Below are 24,048 nucleotides of genomic sequence, written 5' to 3' on the forward strand. Positions count from 1 at the left end.
TCCCCCTTTAGGAATGGTGTATAGAAATTTTTGATTTGGAGATATCTAAATATCTCAGAGTTTGGTAGATCATATTTTTCTCTAAGCGATGGGAATGAAAGGAATGATTTAGATGCTATGAAGTCATTTAGTGTCTGAATGCCTGATGTTGTCCAAGCTTTAAAAGAATTTGGGTAGATCCATGCCGGATAAAAGGCCGGATTTCTGATAAAAGAAAGGAGAGGATTGTGTGGAGATTGTAACTGATATTTGGTTTTTAGTTTATCCCAGAGAGATAAGAAGTGTTTAGTTATGGGATTATGAATTTTAAAGCGGTCTTTAGGATCAAGCCATAACAAGTTTGATATTAATAGAGGGTCATTTTCTGAAGCCTCTATAAATACCCATAATGGGATTTCCTGTTTTGCATGGTATTTGGACAGACTGGCCAAATGTGCCGCTCTGTAGTAGTTAGTAAAATTAGGGTATCCCAGGCCTCCTTTATTTTTGGGAAGATGTAGTGTGTGTATAGGTATACGTGGTTTAGAAGAACCCCATATAAACGAAGTTGCTCTTTTTTGTACTATTCTCAAAAAATAGGAAGGAATTGGAATAGGGAGGACTCTGAATAGATAAAGCAATTTGGGTAGAATAGTCATTTTGATTGCATTAATCTTCCCTATCCAGGATAAAGGAAGTTGCGACCATTGTTTTATTAGATTTGTGATCTGTCTTAATACAGGAGGATAATTGGTTGAGAATAAGTCAGAATGAGATGCTGTTAAATGAATTCCAAGATATGGGATTGATTTTTCTGCCCATGTGAATGGGAGTGCAGCCCTAGCCGGGATCAGTTCCATGTTTGTGAGCGAAATATTAAGCACTAGGTATTTCTTAGGATTAATCATAAGGCCGGATAGGGCTGCAAATCCATCAAGAGCTGGTATTAAGTTAGGACCAGAGACCTGTGGTGATGATAGAAAAAGTAATATATCGTCTGCAAATATACATAATTTGTGTGTAATACCTCCTACTTCAATGCCAGTTATAGTTTGGTTTGTTCTGATGTATTGGGCCATTGGTTCGAGTATAAGGGCAAATAATAAGGGAGATAATGGGCAACCCTGTCGGGTACCTCTTTCGATATTAAAGGCATCAGATTTGTATCCAGCATATTTTATATAGGCTTTGGGTTTATTATATAATGCTTTGATCCATGTTAAAAAGTGGGGTCCAAAACCCCATTTTTGTAATGAATATTGCATATATTGCCAGGATACTGTGTCAAATGCCCTCTTAATATCGAGAGATAGAAAACATAAAAGGATTTTCCATTTTTTAGCAATATGTGCCAATAACACTGCCCTGCGTATATTATCGCCTGGCTGTCTATTTGGCATGAAGCCTACTTGATCTCTATGTATTAATTTTCCTATAATGCTATTGAGGCGTTTTGCTATTATTTTTGCTAATAATTTAATATCAAGGTTTAACAGAGAGATAGGCCGATAATTCACACAGGAAGTATCATCAGAAAGGGGTTTTGGGATCATACAAACAATTGCCATTAGTGTTTCTTGCCGAAAAGAATGTCCTTCTAGAAGTTTGTTAAAAGTTTCAGTGAGAATGGGAGAGAGTATTTCTGAGAATGTTTTATAGTATAAAGCAGAGTAGCCGTCTGGGCCTGGTCTTTTGTTAAGTTTTAGGTCTTTTATGCCGTTAGCAACTTCATCTATAGTTATAGGCTCATCCAAACTGCTTTTTTGATTCTGAGACAACTCAGGTAAGGTTATTTTTGAGAAGAAGGATTCAGCCTCTGTAGGATTAAATTCATTGTTTGTCTTGTATAAAGTTGCGAGATGTGAGTGAAATTTATGGACTATTTTAACTGGATTACAAGTATAAACATTTTTTGATAATTTCAAACGTATTGGTTTGAAAGATTTGTTAGTTGAATTTAATGCCCGAGCCAAATATGTACCTGGTTTGTTTGTATTCATGTAGAAATTGTGTTTGGAGCGTTTGAGGGATTTATCAACTGACTCCGTGAGAAATAGATCGTATTCCAATCTAGATTTTTCCAGATGAGATTTTGTACTCTGAGATGGATTATCTTGGAATGATATGTAGGCTGCATTAAAATTGAGTTCTAGTTTTTTTGCTAGATTTTTGCGTTCCCGTTTAAATAGTGCCATTTGTCTTTGTATTGTACCACGCAAGACAGGCTTATGAGCTTCCCACAGTGTTATTGGGGAGATGTCTGTTGTATTATTAATTGATATGTATTCCTTTAAAGCTTGTTCAATGACCATCTGATGTAGTGGGTGTTTGAGCATTATGTCCGGTAAGTACCACGTTGGGTCATGCGCTTTTGGTATGGCTGAGGCTATAGTAGTGTATACTGCATTATGGTCAGACCACGGAATCGGAATTATATCTGATGCAATAATTTCTGGTATCATTCCTATTGTTAGAAAAATATGATCTATTCTGGTGAAGGTTTGATGAGGGTTCGAGAAATAAGTGAATTTCTTTTTCATTGGGTTACTTTCTCTCCACGAATCTACCAGATTGTATTTGGAAAGAAGTTGAGAAAAAGGTAATCTAGAGGTTATTTTGGATGGTGTAAAAGGTGATTTATCTAGAAATGGGAGGAGGACCTGGTTCGAATCCCCACACATTATTACTGTTCCTTTTTTGTGTGTATTAATCACTTGTAATATATGTGAGAGGAATGGTGTAGGTTGTTTGTTAGGAGCGTAGTAGGAAATCACCATGATTGCTGTATCCATTATATAACCCATGAGTATCAGGTATCTACCTTCTGGGTCTTTAATTTCTGATGATAAGGTGAATGGTGTGGATCGGTGAAATGCAATTAGAGTTCCCCTTTGTTTGGTACAGGCAGAAGCCGTGTAAATTTGTTGATAAAAAGGAGAAATATATTTTGGAGTAGAATCTTTGGTGAAGTGTGTTTCTTGGAGGCATACTATGTGAGCCTTCTTGTTATGGAAAGTACGGAAGGCTTTGGTCCTTTTTTGAGGGACATTTATTCCCTGAACATTCAGGGAAAGTATATTCAGTGGTGCCATGGCAACAGATCAAATAGTTTTGACTTACTTTTTGTTATGCAGAGCTGACTGCGCAGATCAACCTGTGTGGACTGAAGAGATGAAAAGATAGGAAAGAAACCAGTGAATTCTGGAGTAAAGAGTAAACAAAAAACATATGAGATTAGATGATACATTGTATAAATTATTTTTTGCAAGTAATCACAATTTACCCGTGAAAGAGAATAAATATCTCTCTCAGGGGAATAAGTGCCTTCGTCACACTCCCACATAATGTGGTTGGGAGAATGAGGAGGGCTAATGTGGGTACACGGATCTTCCGCTTACAGGAGAGAAGTGCTATGTCAAAAGACATCAAAATGATGATTCATTAATTGGAGTGCAGAATATGGTTTTTGTTGAAATTATTTATTCCAGGGTGGTTGTATATGGTTAGTCTTGCCTTAGGCTAAATAATTCAGTTAGAAAGGTACTGTTAATAACTTTGGTATTGATGAAGATAGTTTGAATTATTTTGGGATTTTAACCCTTTTAGAGTAAACAAATACATATTTTATTCATATGTAACTGTTTAGATATGTTAACTCATAAAATTGAGGTTGTATTGCTTCAGATTAGAATAAACAAAAACATAGTTCTAGGAACTAGTTAATAATAATATAATAATATATTTGTTTTAAGAAAAGAAAGAAAAAGCTTCCATTACTTCTGGATTATTGAACATATTTGTCCTAAAAAGTAATAAATCTATTGTTATTACCTGAAAATATATAACTGAACAAGAATTTCCTTATTTCACTTATATATTCTAAGGCTATATGAATCAGAAGTAATAAGAAATATAACTGGAATGTAACATGATCCCACACAGTGTGTGACTATCAGAATTCAGTCACATTCAGTTATAAATACAGGTTTTTTATAGAGAACCATCTCTTAGTATAATAAATGAAGAGATATCAGGAATTAGGATGTCAGTCCATTGAATCTTCTTGGTCCATGGATGATGTGGCATAACGGCCTCTTTTGTGAGAATGATGATTCTCATTTTGTTCTGAAATTTTCTGGGTGCTGCCTGAAGGTGAAGATGATGCCATTCTTCTGCGTGTGGGAGAGTTGCTGCTTGTGGGTTCTGTCAGTTCCTTTTTTTCTCTTGCAGCAATTAGTATTTGTTCTTTCGTTCTGTAATAATGAAATTTTGTGATTATATCACGTGGGGGTCCATCTTTCTTTTTGGCTGTGAGGGCTCTGTGTACTCTGTCCAGTTCTAAACGTTCAATAGGGATATCTGGCTTTAGTTCTTGTAATAGAGCAGTAATAGTAGATTGCAGGTCTGTCACAGTTTCAGGTATTCCCCTTATGCGCAAGTTTGAACGTCTGGCTCTATTTTCGTAATCTTCGAGCTTAGTTTGAAGTATTAAATTCTCTTCTTTTAATTGTTTCAATTCTGTTATATTTTCTTGGGTTGTAATTTCAATTTCATCCATTTTTATTTCTAAGGCTGCGGTGCGGTTTCCCAGCTCTCTTATTTCTTTGGTTAGGCTTTTTGCTATTTGGTCTGAGGTTTGTTTTAAAGCCTTATGAAGCATCTTTTCAAATTGTAATAATATTACTGGGGATGCTGAGGAGGCTTGTGGAGAACTTTGTGAGAGGATTTGTTCTGTATCTGACTCAAATGGAGAGTCTTGCTGTGACATTTTCTGTCTGTGAGAGCGCCCTGATGCTGTATCTTGTGAGGTGACTGGAGCTGCTTCAGCTGCAGTGAGTGCCTGTGAGCTCTTTGTGAGGTGATTTTTATTTCTGCTACGGCTTCCTCCCAGTACCATATTTCCTGCCCAAACTTTTACAGTTTGTTCCCTGGGGCAAAAAGGTTCAAATGGATACCTTTTGAGCCTGCAGGCTCCGCTTTGTCCTTCTCTTCTCTCCTCAGCAGTGTGGAGCTCTAACAATGCATGTCTGCTCCGCTAGGCTCCGCCCATCTCCCCCCGGAAAGGTAATTTTCAATAACATTCAATTACTATATAACTTGAATTGCAATTGTATATGCTATATATATTTTTTTTTTATTTGCTATTTTTTTTTCCACAAAAGAGGAGTTACATTTTATGTCCGTGATTCAGTGAATTAATGTGGGAATTCGACATAGAATCCAGACTACATTGCCTGGCCTTTGAACATACATCAGCTGGTGTAGAAGAGCCAATATAGGGGCTTTTGGATAAGCCAGTCTCTTCCCTGTAAAAGGGAGATTTCTGGACAGCCATATTGACAGTCTACTTTGGCTGTCATAGGGAAAGCATAGGGAGTGCCGCTGTTAAACTGTGTAGGGAGAAATAAGTGTAGAGCATGTAGCTACTGATAGGTCTGTGAAAAGTAAATTTAAACCTGTACTGAATGTCATAAAGGTAGCAACTTATTGTGTATCTAGGAGAATTTGGGGATGGGGAGAGTGAAGGGAAGGTTTTCTTTCTTTTCCTTTTTTTTTATTATCCTTTGTTATATCTTAATGCTGCTGTTGTTCTGAAGCCTCTTTACAGCTTGTCCTTGTCCACATGCACTACAGTGATAACAGGCTGCATTTGTTTTTACACAGGGCATGTTTCCTAATTATTGCTATCTGCAATTGTTTGTTTCACAGGCCTTTTTGTAAGTGGAACATCCATAACAATAGAAGGTGTACTCTGTTGAAAGCCCCTGATTCCCCAAAGTAAACTTACTCACGGAGGTGCATTAAAGCTAAAGTTGAAGCTGCTTTTATTTTGCCTCCCCTGGTTTACCCCTCCCCTTCATCAACATGCTAAAAAATTAAACAAACAAAAAAAAACTTTTCTATTTTCATTACATATCTTATTTTAGTCCCTGTGATATCAGCACTATACAGTGGGGCAAAAAAGTATTTCGTCAGCCACCAATTGTGCAAGTTCTCCCACTTAAAAAGATGAGAGAGGCCTGTAATTGTCATCATAGGTATACCTCAACTATGAGAGACAAAATGTGGAAACAAATCCAGACAATCACATTGTCTGATTTTTGAAAGAATGTATTTGCAAATTATGGTGGAAAATAAGTATTTGGTCACCTACAATCAAGCAAGATTTCTGGCTCTCACAGACCTGTATCTTCTTCTTTAAGAGGCTCCTCTGTCCTTCACTCAATACCTGTATTAATGGCACCTGTTTGAACTTGTTATAAGTATAAAAGACACCTGTCCACAACCTCAAACAGTCACACTCCAAACTCCACTATAGTGAAGATCAAAGAGCTGTCGAAGGACACCAGAAACAAAATTGTAGACCTACACCAGGCTGGGAAGACTGAATCTGCAGTAGGCAAGCAGCTTGGTGTGAAGAAATCAACTGTGGGAGCAATAATTAGAAAATGGAAGACATACAAGACCACTGATAATCTCCCTCAATCTGGGGCTGCACGCAAGATCTCACCCCGTGGGGTCAAAATGATCACAAGAACGGTGAGCAATAAATCCCATAACCACACGGGGGGACCTAGTGAATGACCTACAGAGAGCTCAGGAACACACTACGCCGCCAGGGACTCAGATCCTGCAATGCCAGACGTGTCCCCCTGCTTAAGCCAGTACATGTCCGGGCCCGTCTGAGGTTTGCTAGAGAGCATTTGGATGACCCCGAAGAGGATTGGGAGAATGTCATATGGTCAGATGAAACCAAAGTAGAACTGTTTGGTAGAAACACAATTCGTCGTATTTGGAGAAGAGAGAATGCTGAGTTGCAACCAAAGAACACCATACCTACTGTGAAGCATGGGGGTGGCAACATCATGCTTTGAGGCTGTTTCTCTGCAAAGGGAACAGGACGACTGATCTGTGTACATGAAAGAATGAATGGGGCCATGTATGGTGAGATTTTGAGTGCAAACCTCCTCCCATCAGCAAGGGCAATGAAGATGAAACGTGGCTGGGTCTTTCAGCATGACAATGCTCCCAAACACACCGCCCGGGCAATGAAGGAGTGGCTTCGTAAGAAGCATTTCAAGGTCCTGGAGTGATTTAGCCAGTCTCCAGATCTCAACCCCATAGAAAACCTTTGGTGGGAGTTGAAAGTCCGTGTTGCCCAGCGACAGCCCCAAAACATCACTGCTCTAGAGGAGATCTGCATGGAGGAATGGGCCAACATACCAGCAACAGTGTGTGACAACCTTGTGAAGACTTACAGAAAACGTTTGACCTCTGTCATTGCCAACAAAGGATATATAACAAAATATTGAGATGAACTTTTGATATTGACCAAATACTTATTTTCCACCAAAATTTGCAAATAAATTCTTTCAAAAATCAGACAATGTGATTGTTGAGGTATACCTATGATGACAATTACAGGCCTCTCTCATCATTTTAAGTGGGAGAACTTGCACAATTGGTGGCTGACCAAATACTTTTTTTGCCCCACTGTAGCTCTGCTTCTCTATGCAATGCAGACAGGACATGATAGGTGGAAAGGCCAGCAATGTGCTGTACATAACTTACTGCAAACATCACAGCAGCCTGCCTCAGTACTCCTTTGAAGAGCTCTGGACCCTGAAACAAGCAGTGGGCTGGTTCTTAGGAGAGGTTATACAAATATCAAAATGTCTTAGTGGGTTATGTCAGTCTGGAAGAGTGGGTGTTCTTAGACAGGCTGCACTTACATGCACACCATGTTAGGTAATGCTCAAATGTGATGTAGAGCCTCCATGACTGAGAGAACTGAAATCGAAAGAATGAAAGGGCGGGCCTAGAGCAGTAAGGCTAAGGAGGAAAGCGCTAGATGATGCTGGATGTCCTCCAGCCAGGAAATAAGGCTCCATCTGACTTACTAAAGCCTTTACTGCACATTCTGAAAAGCTGACACTGTGCAGTGAAATCAGTGTAATCAGAGTGGACATCCAAAATCCTATGAGAACATACCCCTGCCATGAGCTGAAGAGCAGTCTTCTGGGATTTTGACTAGTGAGGTCACCTGCAACCCCTCAAAACTTTGGAGCTTAGGGCCGAGGTTAGCATTTTTTTTTTTAGTAAGGGCTTTATTTTTATATAGCCTTGGCATGCACATTGACTTTGCGGGTTGGAAGGCTTTCAAAAGAGTGGACCAATCATTTTCATGGAAGGTCCACTTTAAATGGTGACAACAGTGAAATATGCCTGGGCAATGTGCATCGGCAAAGCAGTAGGTTTCTTTGTTAACCAAAGTAACGTCACCTCATAACACAATAGGGTGTATTTTAATACATTTGCATAGCTGTTTATCCTTCAAATGTTCATGTCAATTCATTCTGTGTAAATTCAACAAAATTGAATCTTTTCTATATCCTCTGCCGAATGTTATTAATTGAAAAAAAAAAAGAATTGGGAAAATGCACCATCGTGGCTACTACATAGCACTATCATAGGAAATATGTAGGTGCCTAAGCTCCATCTGGTGGCCATAATGTGGTAATTTCATCATTCATATGTTTTATTTTCAATGAATATAATTTGATCTGCAGAGAATAAAGCCTGAGAATATTCAATTTTGCACCATCCTCACAGAATGAATTTACATGCAGTTTCAAAGGATGGACAGATATGCAGATTTTTTTATAATTACACCTTAAAATGTCCAGACAAGGACCTTTATATCAGTATCACCAGCTGCTGTTTTCGCGAAAGCTAGTAATTTAAGAAATAGGCTTTCCAAATGATATTATCTTGTTAAATCTTAAATGAGATTTTTGGGGTTGTGTTTATATTTACTTTAACAAACCATGCTTTAGTTCTTTTAATTGCAGTGCCAGGGTAGTTTTATTATGTGCCCTGCCCGTGTGCACAACTCTGTACATCTAAAAATCTTTTTAGGAAAAACATCTGTCCACAACAACTTTTTTGTTGTAGCAATGCACTGCATAATTAAAAAAAAGAGGTAAAAACACTGTGCACCCAAAACACCACATAACCTCATCCCATGTGCCATGCAACCCCCTGCCTCCCATATACCCAAAACATGTTTGGTCTTTTTTTAGTTAAATGTATGTATATAAATTAAATGTATTATTTAATCAACCAGGCTAATACAGCAGACCATCTCCTGTTCTAGCTAAATGTAAATCAGTAAATAATGTACAAAAATAGTGATGATGGATGGGAAAATGTTAATGTGGAACATGCACAGGCCATGAACTATAGTTCATCGCATAGTAGCCCATTATGTGTCACTTACCTGACAAGGGAGCCTGCGATGTCACCGCTGTCCCTTCTCCTACGAAGCGTCCATCCTCTTTCCGGGTATCGCGGCTCCGGCGCTGTGATTGGCCAGAGTCACAATGACGTCACTCCCACGCATGCGCACGGGAGCCGCCACTAACAGCATATCGCTGTTAGCAATGGCATGCTCAGTGCGCCTGCGCACCTCTGTCTACGGCGCATGGTAGCCCTGTTAAGTAGATATATTTTACAGTAGTGGTTTCTAGCGTTTTTCTGCTTTGGGCTCCAGATGTAGAATATTTTTCTGTCTGTTTTTGCTATACAGTTATATATGTAGCCAGGTGCTGGACTACAAGAACATGTGTCCTCTTTACAGTCAGTTTTATATTACTTTCTACTGCTATTCTGGATATTGTGTGGCACTATCCCCTCCAGTTAGTAGGGGAAGAGATATATACCCAGGAAAGCATGTGGACTTTTGTGCAGAATGTTGAGGATCATGGGAGTCCAGGACATCAACCATAGAATAGGACTCATGGACACTTACATTAAAGTTCCTATAGGACACTGAGTAGGAGGGGGAATAGCTTTTAACAGATTACACTGGAAACTTCTTCCTTTGGGGCACGTGGAAGTCCATGTGAGAACATCAATTTGTGTGCCCACATCTCTGCGAGAGACCAGGCCGATGGGGACCGGAGCTTGAGGCCTGAGAGTGGTGACACAGGGGCAGCGCTGCACAAACTGTGGCGATCCCGCTCATCTCACCCTTGCTGCAGAGAGACTGGAACGTCTTTTTACTCACCCCTCCTTCACTTCTAATCACCAGAGCCATCTGCTTAGAGGCCCCTTTCCTACCACGGGAATCTACAACCGCACCACGGGGACTAGAGAGAGCATTTACTGCCCAACACTCACACACTGATAGCAGGAACTGAGTTACTGGTAGCAGGATACTTATTACATAGCATCTACACTGCATGCTAATTCACCAAGACTGTTGATAAGTGCTCCAACTCTGCTTATAGGCCCCAATTATAACCAGCAGAAGAACACAGTTAGCCTATGCCTAGCATAGTCACCATTAACAGACTTTAGCAGTATAGTCTCCTGATCGCAGTTAATTTAGCCATATTATGCTCCATTGCTGCACTCAAGGTGATCTTGCTACTGTTTATGTTGACCATGGTGCATACTGTTGTCCTCCACCTACTGCTGACTGTTGATCATACTGTATGTTGAGGATTATATTATATGTTGAGTTGCACTACTACTATTGCTAATTCCCTTTCTCTGTCTTTATTGTTACCAATCACACTATGGGACTGTATATTGAGACTTGCCTTTACTAATTAGTGCCTGTTTCTCAAACAGAGCATCATTAATGTGTAGTTGGTATTGCCTTCAGTGATTTTTATGATATTTCAAGCTTCTGTTTATTGAACCCATTGGTGTTGATTTGCTAAAACTGCAAAATCTAGTGCAGCTGTGCATGGTGGCCAATTAGCTTTTAACTTCAGCTTGTTCAATTTGCTTTGACACAAAATACCTGGAAGCTAATTAGTTTCTATGCACAGCAACACTCTCCAGTTTTTGTAAATCAACCCCAGGAGGTTGAGGCAAAGAACAAGGAACCCATCCTATTCAACGGCTCCTGTGGGGGTAGTGCTATATATAGGGTATGGGCTTTGAGGTCTGTTCACAACATTAGTTTCTGTATATTGGGATTTCACAAGCCAGGAAGTTTACAATAATTATGGGAGAAGTTAAAATAAATATATTTTTAACAAATCAGAACCTTTTTGGTAGACTTTCTGCATCAGTTATTTTCCAGGTTTGATTTAGGGGTGCATTAGTTCCTACCTGCTACTTTACCATCAGCACTATTGCTATTCTCTTTCCCAGCCTGTTCTGCCAATTAGGCCCAATAATTAGATACAACAGACTACAAGTGGTCAGATGCAGTTACAGCTCTTATACACTGTGTGAGATCTGATTGGAGGAAAGGGACACACCCCCCTCCAGACAGCACACAGGAACAAAGGAACATGCAGAGCTGTGTTCTGAGTACATAAGATGTGTGCTGAGCTCCCTTCCCATCACAAATGTATTTCATGTGTTGGGAAAACTTCTCAGAAGTGACTCATGCTGATACCAGAGGAACAAAGAACCAGAGAGAGACAGCACTTAGAGCTTTGAAGATAGACAGATAAACATTACAGAAATATGTGCATTGTTCAGATTTTATGACTGAGGTTTACAACCACATTAAGGAAGTGATGAAGATAAAAAAATGCTTTACATAAAGGAAGAGGATAAGATCAGTCTTGTTCGGCAGAGCTATGGTGAGATTGGATGAAAAAGAGATAGAGAGGGAGGTGCTGAAGAAGGAGGAGATGGAGGTGGAGGGGAAGGAGGTGGTGGAGGAAGAAGACAAGGAGAAGTGTGTGTTAGCAATGCTTGCCACCTACTACTTTCACAAGCAGCATCTCTACCTCTCATTTTACGCCTGCCTTTTGATTATTTTTTTTGGGCAATCCTAATTTAACCTTCCTGGCGGTATGATTATTTCGGATTTTAGGTGCTGAAAGCGGTACAATTATTTTGCATGGAAATTTGGCGTTTTATATTGTAGGCCTGTAATTCTTAACAATAACACACTTAAATCTGTCCAAATAAGAGTCTAGTAGATATCCCGGGTATGATGAAGTTTGAAACACAAAAACATAAATTATAATATAATAAATAAATATAAATAATTAAAAAAATAATAATATAATAATAATAAAATACATTTCCCCACGATTCACTATCGCTCAATTCTGCAAGTGTTCTAATTTACTATCGCTGTTTTCTAGCTGGTCTAAAGCCACTTTTGACATAAAGGAACACTTTTCAGTTTCTATGGACAATCTCCAGTTTCCAGGCAGAAAAAACAGTATATATAACATAAAACTGCATGCAGGGCATGGGCCAAAGCACTGGGGACAAAAGGGATGTGAAATAATTTCATACAGTACTGTAATCTTACAGATTACAGTACTGTATGAAATTATTTCACATCCCTTTTGTCCCCAGTGCTTTGGCCCATGCCCTGCATGCAGTTTTATGTTATATATACTATATATAATTTACAAACCATAACACATACAGTACTGTAATCTTACAGATTACAGTACTGTATGTGTTATGGTTTATAAATTTTTTTCAATTTGCCGCCAGGCTCCGCCCCCGTGCGTTATGACGCTCGCAGGGAATGGAGCCCGGCACAGAGAGGCTTCGGAGGAGACAGAGCCTGCAGACACAGCGGGGGACATCGCAGGATCCTGGGGACAAGGGAAGTAGAGCCGCAACAGGATCCTGCAATGTAATCCCGAGTGTGGCTCGGGGTTACCGCTAATGGGACTGAAATTTAACCCCGAGTCACACTCGGGATTACCGTCAGGGAGGCTACGGAAAGGCTTTTGGCTGTAAGATTCTACCCTAAACTTTTTTCTGCTGTCTACCATTACTTTTAAATACATATAAAGAAAAATAAATACTGGCTGCTGAGTTCCTGGAAAAAGGGAGGCTGCGATGGCAAAGCGGAGGAATTGCAGACATGCCTGGCCTCTGCTGTGTGCAGCCTGACCTCTGCATTGATACCAAATAATAAACTAAAAAATAGAAATAAATGTGAAAAAACTAACATAAAAAATGGCAACTGGGAATCTGCCACTCTGGGCCACCCAGGGCAAGAAATTTTTTGTTATATTATATGGGAGAGGTTGCAGTGCAAAGAGCTTTGAAAAAGTGGCATTCAAAATGTGAGACTAGTGTACTTTTTTGCAAAACTACTAGTGTAGCTTTTGTGCAGCTCCAGATGGCATCTGATGCTTCCTGTCTAATGAGATATGCCTGCACTCCCTCATTCAGCAATTAAGTATATCCTTTTCTCCCCTCCTTGGAACTCAAGTGCCAACCCAGCACATTATTGCCATATTGTTGAATGGGGCCCAGTTCAAAGAAAGCATCGATAAAGATAGAGATCAAGAGGATATAGAGATCCATAGAAGAGCTGCACATCGCTATTATCTTTCCAGCAGTCTCAGCCAGAAACAAAGTGCTCAAGCAATTTTGCCAACTCCAGCTGTAGTCAATTTCAAAGGATCAGGCGAGATTAGTGGAGGAGGAGAAAGAGGGCCAAATTTTTATCTGACAAAAACAAAGTATGTATTTTGGATAAGCTGGTCAAGCCATCTGAAAAATCCTTTTTTTTATGGATATCAGTCACACACAAGTAGATTGTTGTGCTACTGATGTCTGCCAAACTATGTTGGTTTGGAAAAACAATGCACAGCTTTAAGGCATCCCTCAAACCTGTTATTTGAAAAAATGTGTTTCCCATGCCCTTTTTGACAATAGCTTGCCACTTAGCCGTGAAAATGGGCAGAACGTAGTATCAAGATTTGCCCCCATATGCTTCAGTGGGCTTTGCAGCAATTTTCAGATTTCACAAATATTTAGCAGGATTTAATGAACTCCTTGTGAATTGAACCCAGGCAGATTTGCTCATCTCTAGTAATATATTGCATATTTTTGAAGGGTCTCATTTATCCATTTATCTGTATTTATTGTATGTCTGTGAAGGTACATGGTATAGAAAGTTGTGGTTAGTCACAGTCAACAGGGCTTGTTCTGTATTATGAAAGATGTTTTGCAGCTTATCCAAACTACTTCTTCAGTTCTGTAATGCATTTACTGCACATATACTGTATGTGAATTACTTTATCTGGAAAAGGATTAGTAATTCTATTCAGCCTATCTTGTGAATCAAAAATTTCTAGCTGTGTAGTCATGGTAAAAAATAATGTAGTGCCTGGTTTTATGTTATAGTTTCTTGTGTTATTTGTTTGCTCATTAAAAATAGATAACTAATCTAATTCATTGTCCAGTGAGGTGGCTGGTGGCAGAGGTACGACCCAGAAAGCTACAAAGTTGAACCAGGAAACTGTGGTATAAAATGACCCTGAACCTTATTTCTATTCATAATACAATAGGTATATATAATGTGTACAATATACATTTGAGATAATTTCATGTGAACTGAATTTTCCTAAGTTCTGTTAAAAAAAAAAAAAAAAAAAAAAGAGAATGTGACCTAGAGATAAGTCAATAATTAAGGTTGCATTCACACTTTGGTGTGCCCATTGGCATTATCAGTGTATTGTGTATGCCTGTAATGGTGTATTGCCATTCAGTTTCAATGGCACCCAAATGCACATACTTGGACAACAATCAATAAAACATGTGTTACCTTGAAATGCAATGGAAAAAAGAGGATACTTTGGATGGGCACACATTGAGAACCCATATATAAATAGAAAGGGCACACTTGAAGCAGCATTAGACAGGGCTTCAAAATAGAAAGCAAAAAATAAATAAATCAATTAGGGCCGCGTAAATTAATGATTAATTCCTCGATTAATCGTGATTTTTTTGATCGATCAAAATTCTTTTGATTGGTACTCACCTCTCCGCTGGCTTTCGGGTCTTCAGGGAGTTCCGTCGGAGATCCGGTGACGTCACGGACATCGACATCAACGGACTCCTCCCCCAGTTTCCCAAGTGCCTCCGTCTGCTAACGAAGGGAAGGGGGGAGGAGTCCGGTGACGTTGATGTCCGTGACATCACCGGACAGCCTGGACAGTGATGGTAAATATGGATGTGGTTAAACGGGATCATTCAGTGAGCTAAGTGTAGGCAAATTTGATAACCTTTTGACAAACTCTGGTATGTCTGCGTGACTGGCTAAAGTGATGCCTACTTGCCTACTATAAAGTGTCTGACAGTGAATATACTAGATAAGTTTTATAATTAAAGTTAAAATAACTTTCTACGTTTTTCTTAAAGTTTAGTAAAAAAATTACTTACGTCAGTGCTATAGTTTGAATTTAAACGGTATGTGTGTGAACTGTGAAGTTAAGTCATGGATTGTGGAAACTAACTAGTGTCGGGTCATTGTATATAGTGTACACCACATTTACCACTGACTAATGCAGCGCTGCAATGCAAGGAGATCAGCTAAAATTAGTTGGATCTGTATGTGCGTTATAATTAATCAAAATTAGTCGAGTAATCGATTAAAAAAAAAAAAAAAAACGATTAATCGAACACGAAAATTTGAATCAGTAACAGCCCTAAAATCAATGGGTTCCCTTCTCAAAACACCAGTCAATGCTGAAGGGCATGGTATTCTTCATGATCTAACAGCCCTGTGAATGTAAGCATGTGGGAGGTCTATGTGCAAGTTATCTCCCTTGCTGTTAGGTTTTTATCTCAGAACCTGGAAAGGGGGTCACCTTGCAGCGGCTAAAACTCGGGAACGGGTTTTACAGCGTTTTTTTTTTTTGCCCCGGGGTATATCGGGTAATTAAGGACTACTGTGAGTCCTGCCCCACCTGTCAAAGAATCGCTCCAACCCCTCATTTCTGCAGTTTGTTGGTACCACTTCCAATTATTGAGGTTTCCTTTGATCGCATAGCCATGGACTTGGTGGACCCCTTACCCAAGCCATCTAGGGGCCACCAATACATTTTAGTTGTCCTTGACTATGCAACCCGGGAACCCGAAGCGGTCCCTTTAAGAAATTGCTCATCCAAGGTCATTGCATGGGAGTTGTTTCAGATGTTCATGAGAACAGACCAAGGTACCCCGTTCATGTCAAAAGTGATGAAAGAACTCTGTAAACTGTTTAAGATTAAACTCTTGCAGACTTCAGTGTATAACCCACAAACTGACAGGTTAGTGGAGCGGTTCAACAAAACCTTAAAGGGAATGCTAAAAAAAGCAGTGGAGGAGGATGGTCGGGATTGGGATTGCTTGTTGCCACCCTTGTTGTTTGCCATAAGAGAGGTACCCCAGGCCTCCGCGGGATTCTCCCCCTTTGAGTTGGTTTATGGGTGACACCCCCGTGGACTATTGGACATAATGAAAGAGATGTGGGAACAAGAAGCTTTCCCGTATCAGAGTGTGGTAGAACAAATCTCTCAAATGCAGGACCGAATAACAAAAGTTATGCCCATTGTACGGGAAACATTTGCAGGCTGCCCAAAACGCCCAAAGTCGTGTATACAACCTACAGAGAGTTTAAACCTGGGGATCGGGTGCTGGTGTTAGTGTCTTCGGTGGAGAGTATGTTTCTCGCTAAGTGGCAAGGACCCTTTGAGGTAGTTGGGAGGGTGGGGAATATCAACTATAAAGTCCATCAGCCCACCAAACGTAAACCCTACCAGATTTACAATGTCAACCTGATCAAACCGTGGAAAGATAGAAAGGTTTTGACAGTCAGTCTGAAGGTGCCGGAAGATCCTGACGCTCAGATTAAGAAGGTAGGGATTGTAGAGGCTCTCTCCCCTTTATAAAAAAAGGAGTCCTGGAAGTTTTTGCAGAGGAATCGAGACACTTTTTCAAACCTACCGGGCCTAACCTCGGTAATTGTATAGAATGTCATCACAGACCCTGGCATTTGGGTAAACCTCAAACCCTACCGCATACCCGAAGCTCGCCGGAAGGTCGTCTCGGCCAAGCCTAAGAGTATGTTGGACCTTGGGATCATTGAGGAGAATTCAAGTAGCTGGTCCAGCCCTACAGTCCTTGTACCCAAGCCAACTCAAACCTGACGGTTCTGCAATGACTTCTGCAAGTTAAATGAAGTCTCCAAGCCAGACGTGTATCCCATGCCCCACGTAGATGAATTAATCGAGAGATTAGGACTGGCCCGGTACATTACCACCCTGGACTTGACCAAGGGATGTTGGTAGATTCCACTATCCCTAGAGGCCAAGGAAAAAACTGTGTTTGCCACTACAGAGGGCTTATGGCAGTACGCCAGAATGCCCTTTGGTTTGCATGGGGCCCCAGCCCCCTTCCAGTGGGCCATGGATTTCGTTCTGAGACCCCATAAGGATTTCTAAGGAGCCTACCTTTATGACATCTTCATCTTTAGTCATGACTGGGAGAGCCACCTGCCAAAAGTCCAGTTGGTCTTAGATGCACTCCGAAGAGCAGAGTTCACAGTGAACCCAGAAAAGAGCAAAATTGGGTTGGAGGAGGGCCGCTACCTGGGTTATATTGTAGGCAAGGGTGTGATTAAACCCCAACTAAACAAGGTCGAGGCCATCCAAAAATGGCCCTGTCCCCTCACAAAGAAACAAGCGCGTTCCTTCCTCGGCATTGTGGGCTACTATAGGAGGTTTGTCCCCAACTTTGCCAGCTTGACAGTGCCACTAACTAATCTCACTAAAGAAAGGAATGCAACTGTTGTTCAGTGGACTACTGAAGCCTAAGCAGCATTCTGCCGGCTGAAGCAAGCTTTGTGCCAGGAACCAGTACTAGTAGCTCCCGACTTCCAAAAAGAGTTCCTGGTATAAACCGATGCATCAAAGCTGGGTCTAGGAGCAGTTCTGTCCCAGATACTTGGGGGAGATGAGCACACCGTAGTGTAATTGATCCGGAAACTCTCACCTGCTGAGAGGAATTATTCCATTGTGGAAGGAGGGTGCCTGGCAATCAAATGGGCATTGGAGACACTCCGTTACTACCTGTTGGGCCGGCCGTTCAAGCTAGTGTCAGACCATGCCCCCCTTACGTGGATGGCCCAAAATAAGGATAAGAACCTGGTGGTTTCTGGCCCTACAAGACTTCACGTTTGTAGTGGTACATAGACCAGGAAAGGTTCATCAGAATGCGGATGCCCTTTCTTGGGTCTATTGCCACGTAGTTTGTGGTGTCCAGACCCCTGGCTTGGAACAGGAGGGGGGGGTATATGTAGAGATTCAGCCTGGGGCAGGGTTAAGAAGGGGTTAATTGAAGAGGGCAGGTACTTTCCCTTCAGACCTGATTATTGCCAGCTGGGCTGAAAATGTCAGAGGGGAGCTGTTTGAGTAGGAGAGAGAGACACAGCAGCATGCTGTGTGAAAGGATCCTTTGCTGGATTGTGTACCTGCTGGGGTGAGCAAAACCATATCAGAGACTGTAGCTCTGGCTAGAGCCGTGTACTTTATCTATATATCAACCTGTTGGCTAAAGAGATTGAACTTTTCCTACATCTGCACCTGTGTTATTAGACAAGCCTGTCGTTTCTTCTGTTTGTTTTGCTGAATAAAGCCATTTTTACTTTACTGAACTATTTGAGACAGCTTTTTACCCCTCTGATCTCTACAAATTATATATATATATATATATATATATATATATATATATATATATATATATATATGGCCTACGTCTAGATGTATTACCTACACTTAAAGGGGCAGCTACACATTTTTTGTTTTCTTTTTCCTTTTTTATACGCATTATTTGAGGTGTATTGGGATAGGGTCTAGTGCCTCTAATAAATTGTTTTTGAAATATAACCAAATGTAATGTACTTTGGCTTCTTTCATTGTCTTTGTGTATTAGTTATACAGGCTTATCAGCGCCTCAGCAGAGAAAGGAAATCATTTTCTCTTCTTCTTCTATTTCTACAGATATTTCCCAATTAAGACAGACACAACCATTGCCGCCACCTACATCACCACCACCCAAAGTGCCAGTCCTGTGCGCACAAAATAACTGTTTGAATGATGGAATCTGTGTTGTGGAAAATCAGCAGCCAGTATGCAGGTAAAAATGTCTTGCCTTAGTGGAGTGGTGTCAAACTCAATTTCATTGTGGGCCACATCACATCAGCTTTATAATTGCCCTCAAAGGGCTAGTTGTATCCGTAAGACTATATGCATTTATGCAGGGCTTTTTTTCTTAGAGAATAGGTGCAGGAACTCAACCACGCTTCCCCCCTCGCTAAACCACATCAAATGGTGGGTGTGGCCAAATTGCACTGATAGTGGGAGGATCTTAAAGGGGTGATAAATACCAGGAACACATTATGTGTTGACTACAGCTTACCACGTGTTGCCCCATCCCACGCTGCACCTGCATCAGCAGCTCCCTTGTCCTTGCTGTGAGTTCAGGCCAGGCAGGGAGCTGTGAGAGCCACCAAGAGGTAAGCTGTGCTTGTAAACCCAGAAGGCTTTGGGGAACAGAGTGCAGATAGGGTGACCATTTACAGCCAGGTGACTGCAAATAATTGTAGCACCCTCTAGTGTAGAGTGTTAGGTTGTACTTAGATTTCTTTTTGTAGTGTAGGTAAATTTAGGCTTGGCTGGGAGCCAAGTCTGTGTTTAATCTGGGTCGGGGTGAGTGATCTAGGGAGGCATGATGACTCATTGGGCAGCACCTCTGGTGCCTCCCCTTGCTTGCTGGAACCTTGGAGTGGCTTCCGGAGGAATGGAAAGGAGGTTGGGAGGAGCTGCCTGGAGTGTTGAGGAGGGCCCTGGCCGGTCCCCAACAAGTGGGCTGATAGGGGGTGGACCCCTCTTGAATACTCAGTCAGGCCAGCACCGGCAGCGCAGAGTTTGGGTGGAAGCTGGAGATAGAGTGTTGAGGAGGCTGTCGGTGGCCCTTGAGGGTAGCCCCCTAGTCTGTCCTGTCCAGAGGCAAGGGAGCAAGAGTGAGGACAGCAGGAGCCAGCTAGCACATCTGGGAGATCTCCAGGGAGAAAACAGCTGCTTGGCTGGTGAGTGTGGCAGTCTGAGAGGACTGTAGGAAGTAGCCAGGAGGGCTAGTGAAAGGGGCAGCTGTAGCCAGTTGGGCTGGCAGTGCCTGAAGAGGTGGTGCTGGGATCAGTAGTTTGGTGTTGGGATCAGTAGTTACAGGAATGTAGCCGGACACTGGACTTTTTCTCTACACACCTGCCTGTAAAGGGCTTTTGCTTGATCTGGCTGAGTGCCTTGCCAGATTCATCAAACTGTGTTCTGTCTGGGTCTGAGTTGTTTCTGCAAGCAAGTGATGTACTGGAGGAAGAGGAGTGTATACAGAGAGTGAATATATTTGAGTGTCCCTGAAGAGACTTTGTTCCAGTCAAGTGGGCATCCCATAATCCCCTATTCCCATTCAAGTTTATTAACACCTAATAAAAAAAAAAAAAAAAAAAGTTTCCAGTCTCAAGCGAGCCTGTAGAAATTCGGTGTGCCTGGCTGTGCAGACCCCTATTCACGGCGGCTCCTACGAGGCTGCTCTACATAATGCAACGGTTGTTTGATGTATAAAGGGTAATGTGAACCTGTCGCATGAAATACACTACTAAGCTGACACTGCTAAATCAAGATGCTGTATCAGACACATGGGAATTACATTGCCTTCTGTCTTCGACTGACACCTATACCTGCATTGGGAGAAAAAAATAATAAAGCACAGCCTTTGTGTAATTTGAATCTGAAATCCGAAGTAAGGGATTCAGAATCTGCCAATATCAAATGCAATACAAAAGAACCCCAAACGTAGGACGCTACAAGCCCAAAACACAAAGATGTAAATATCACATAAACTATATAGTATACATTCCTCACTTTCCTACCGGCACTTTTACCCCCTTCCTGACCAGGCCAATTTTCAGCTTTCAGCACTGATGCATTTTGAATGACAATTGCGCAGTCATGCAACACTGTACCCAAATGACATTTTGTACTTTTTTTACACACAAATAGAGCTTTCCTTTGGTGATATTTAATCATCACTGAGTTTATATTTTCCTAAAAAAAATATATATATATTTTTTTTCATAGTTTGTTATAAAATTTAGCAAACAGGTAATTTTTCTCCCTTTACTGATGTGCACTGATGAGGCTGCACTGATAGATGGCACTGGTCAGGCGGCACTGATAGGTGGCACTGACGGGTGGCACTGATGAGGCTACACTGATAGACACCACTGATGGGCACTGATAGTCAGCACTAATTGGCACTGGTAGGTGACACTGATGGGCTCTGATAGGTGGCTCTGATAGGCGGCACTGATAGGTGGCACTGATGGGCACTACCGATAGGTGACACTGATGAGGAGGCACTGATAGGCACTGATTGGCAGCACTGATGGGCACTGACTGGCAACACTGTTGACCACTGATTGGCAGCACTGGTGGCCACTATTGGGACTGCACTGATAATCAGGGCACTGATAATCGGTGCCCTGATTATCAGTGCCCATGTCCCTTTAGCACAAGCCGGTTATCAGCTCTCTTTTTCTCTCCTCATGCTGTCAGCGTGAGAAAAGAAAAGCCGATAACCGGCTTGTGTTTACTTCCGCAATCAGCTGTCATTGGACACAGCTGATCATGTGGTAAATGGCTGCTGTGATTGGCTGAGTCCGCAGGAGGCACACAGACAGCACGATCACAGGTGGACATCCATCCCAGCAAATTAAGCCTGCACTGTAGCCGTCTTTCGGCTATAGGGCGGGAAGGGGTTAAACATATATATTTTTTAAAAAAGTATATAAATAGATCACCTCCCATGTCCACTTTCACAATTTATTATACTGTATATAACATACAAGGAAAATGACCATAATTAAAAACCATGGTATTTACTATAAAAAATAGAATTAATCTCACATAAAGCAATTATGGCATTCAAGGTAATTCCAAGGTAATTCCTTCTCTAGGGTGGTAATAAATATATCATTTAATGTTATTAAAAAAAAGACATAAAGGGGCACAGAAAGGCTTATTTACAGTAAGAGCTGTGGAATAGACTCCCTAAAAACTAGTTCAGGGCAGCTCAGTAGATTGTTAGCTGGATGCATTCCTAATCACACAAAATATAACATTTATAGGTAATAACACCAGAGATTGTTCATCCAGGGAATATCTGGTTGCCTCCTGGGGGAATCTAAAAGGAATTTGTTGGAGCAAATTGCCCCATGCCTGTAGGGCTTTTTTGCCTTCCTCTGGATCAACTGTGGGTAAAGGATTCTGTAAATTGTTTTTTTTTTTTTTTCTAGTGGTTGAACTAAATTGACTTTTTGCTTCTTTCACCCTGACTAACTTGGCAGCTACCTAAGGTCTTCATTCTCTACCTCTGTGGCTGCAGTATAGTAGCAGCCTCCTCTCCCCCTTTAACTCTGCAAATTGGCAGTGTGTACCAGGCCTGGAGTGCACTGGCTTCCAGCACCTGGCTCTGCAGGAAGATGCAGTGAAGTTAGGAGGAAAGAGATGTGGAGCAAATTGGCAGAGCTTCCCATCAGTGAGGACTCGGAGCCCCAGGTGAATGAAGACTGCTGAGGGTCCCCCTCTGGCCTCTTGAGCTATATGGGAGCTCTTAGGTTAGTATTATGGCATTAGGGGTATGTGGTGCATGTATCAGAGGGCATGGTGCTTTTTGTATTGGGGTGCATAGGGCAGAATATATTGTTTATGCTACTGAAAGAAATACAAATGGCCCACTGTCATGTAATATTTCATTACAGCTTTATTTGCTTAATGTTACAATACAGTATACACTCTGGAGTGGTATTGACACTTTTGGATTATTTGGAAAAAATTCTCCTTTAAATCCAAGTTCCACCTTAAACTATTTCACGTGCTCCTTGCAAAATACCAGTATTTAGACCTTGTTTGCATTACTTTCTATACTGAATATGCATATCTGGGTATATCACAGATTAATATATAATAACACTTTTTACAGGTGTAAAACATCTGGAGACCGGTGGTATGTGGGTGACAGATGTGAAAAGGAGATCCGGAACAAAGGCACTGTGTGGACCATGTCTTCCTTATGTGCATTACTCTCTCTTTTTATACTTACTCTTGTGAATGTATGACATCCAATGAATGTGGGCTGTTATATTAAAATAAATAACATTTAAAGTGGAATTCCAAACACAAATGTTTGCTTGTTTGTTTTGTTTTCTATAGAATAGAGTTAGCACCTCTCTCAGATTTTTACTGCTGACTGTGCCACCTTTGGAGAAATGTCCCCTCATTTCCTGTGTTGTCACTGGGACAGGAAATGGAGATACATCTGTCCAACAAAGCCACTAATAAATCATAAAAACACTTTTTTTTTGGAACGTGCTATAGGATTGGAACCTCTGTGTCACTAGAAGATGTTGAGAGGGGAGATCTCTTTAACAACTATACAGACAACAATAAATCATGACAGAGGTTCTTCTTCTAACCCACTTTGTCCTCAACTGAAAAAAAAAAAAAAGATTTTGGCTGAAGTTATGTTTTAATAAATACTACACTACCATGGTTCATTATTTCAGTACATAGGTAAATTTGATTGCATTTGTAATATACTTTGTTCATTTCACTTTCTTTTAGTTTTGCTAAATCCACAAACCTGTTGCATAAGGACTGACTATTAAAATATCTTCCTGGTAGCCTGAACTAAAGGCCATCTCCATATATTTTTCTTTTGATAACAATAGTCCAGTTTTGAGAGAGTTACTATAGTGACCTTTTTAGGCATGATCATTTGTCTATAAATTTGTACATATTTTTGTAATAAAATATTTTGTTTTTAAATTTTTACATTCTACACAGTTGAAGGTAAATCTAAAGGAAATTGAACAACAAAACTGTATAATGTATGGGCAACTTAAAACAGTAGTAGTAAACCATAGTAAACCGCATCCAAAACACACCTGTTTTCAGACTTGCCTGAAAACAAAGCCCTCCAACAGCATTCTGTCACAGTTGAAGGCACTTCCATCTTCACCCGGTCTTCTTTCTGGGTTCACAGGCTTCAGCTATCTGATTGGCCGAGCCAGCAATGACGTCACTCCCGCGCATGCGGATGGGAGTTGCTGTTTGCGGTACAACTCTGAAGGGACGGCATGGGTATGCCGTTCCTTCAGTGCACATATGCTGGTGACGTCTCTGGCTGCATCTAAACGAAATATCTCCTAAAGGTGTAGGAGATATTCACTGTACC

At 41.0% G+C, this 24,048-nt stretch overlaps 1 protein-coding gene across 1 annotated transcript in view; it reads left to right on the forward strand.

The window, feature by feature from the left end:
* LOC141145139 (meprin A subunit beta-like) overlaps positions 1-22,995 on the forward strand; it is an 89,794-nt gene extending 66,799 nt beyond the window's left edge. The window contains exons 13-14 of the mRNA XM_073631523.1: positions 18,756-18,891; positions 22,795-22,995. Coding sequence (XP_073487624.1) covers positions 18,756-18,891; positions 22,795-22,930 — 272 coding nt within the window. The 3' untranslated portion in view covers positions 22,931-22,995. The remainder of the gene's footprint in view (positions 1-18,755; positions 18,892-22,794) is intronic.
* Positions 22,996-24,048: the final 1,053 nt, after the last annotated feature.

This window comes from Aquarana catesbeiana, linkage group LG05, assembly GCF_042186555.1.
Source record: "Aquarana catesbeiana isolate 2022-GZ linkage group LG05, ASM4218655v1, whole genome shotgun sequence".
NCBI lineage: Eukaryota > Metazoa > Chordata > Amphibia > Anura > Ranidae > Aquarana > Aquarana catesbeiana.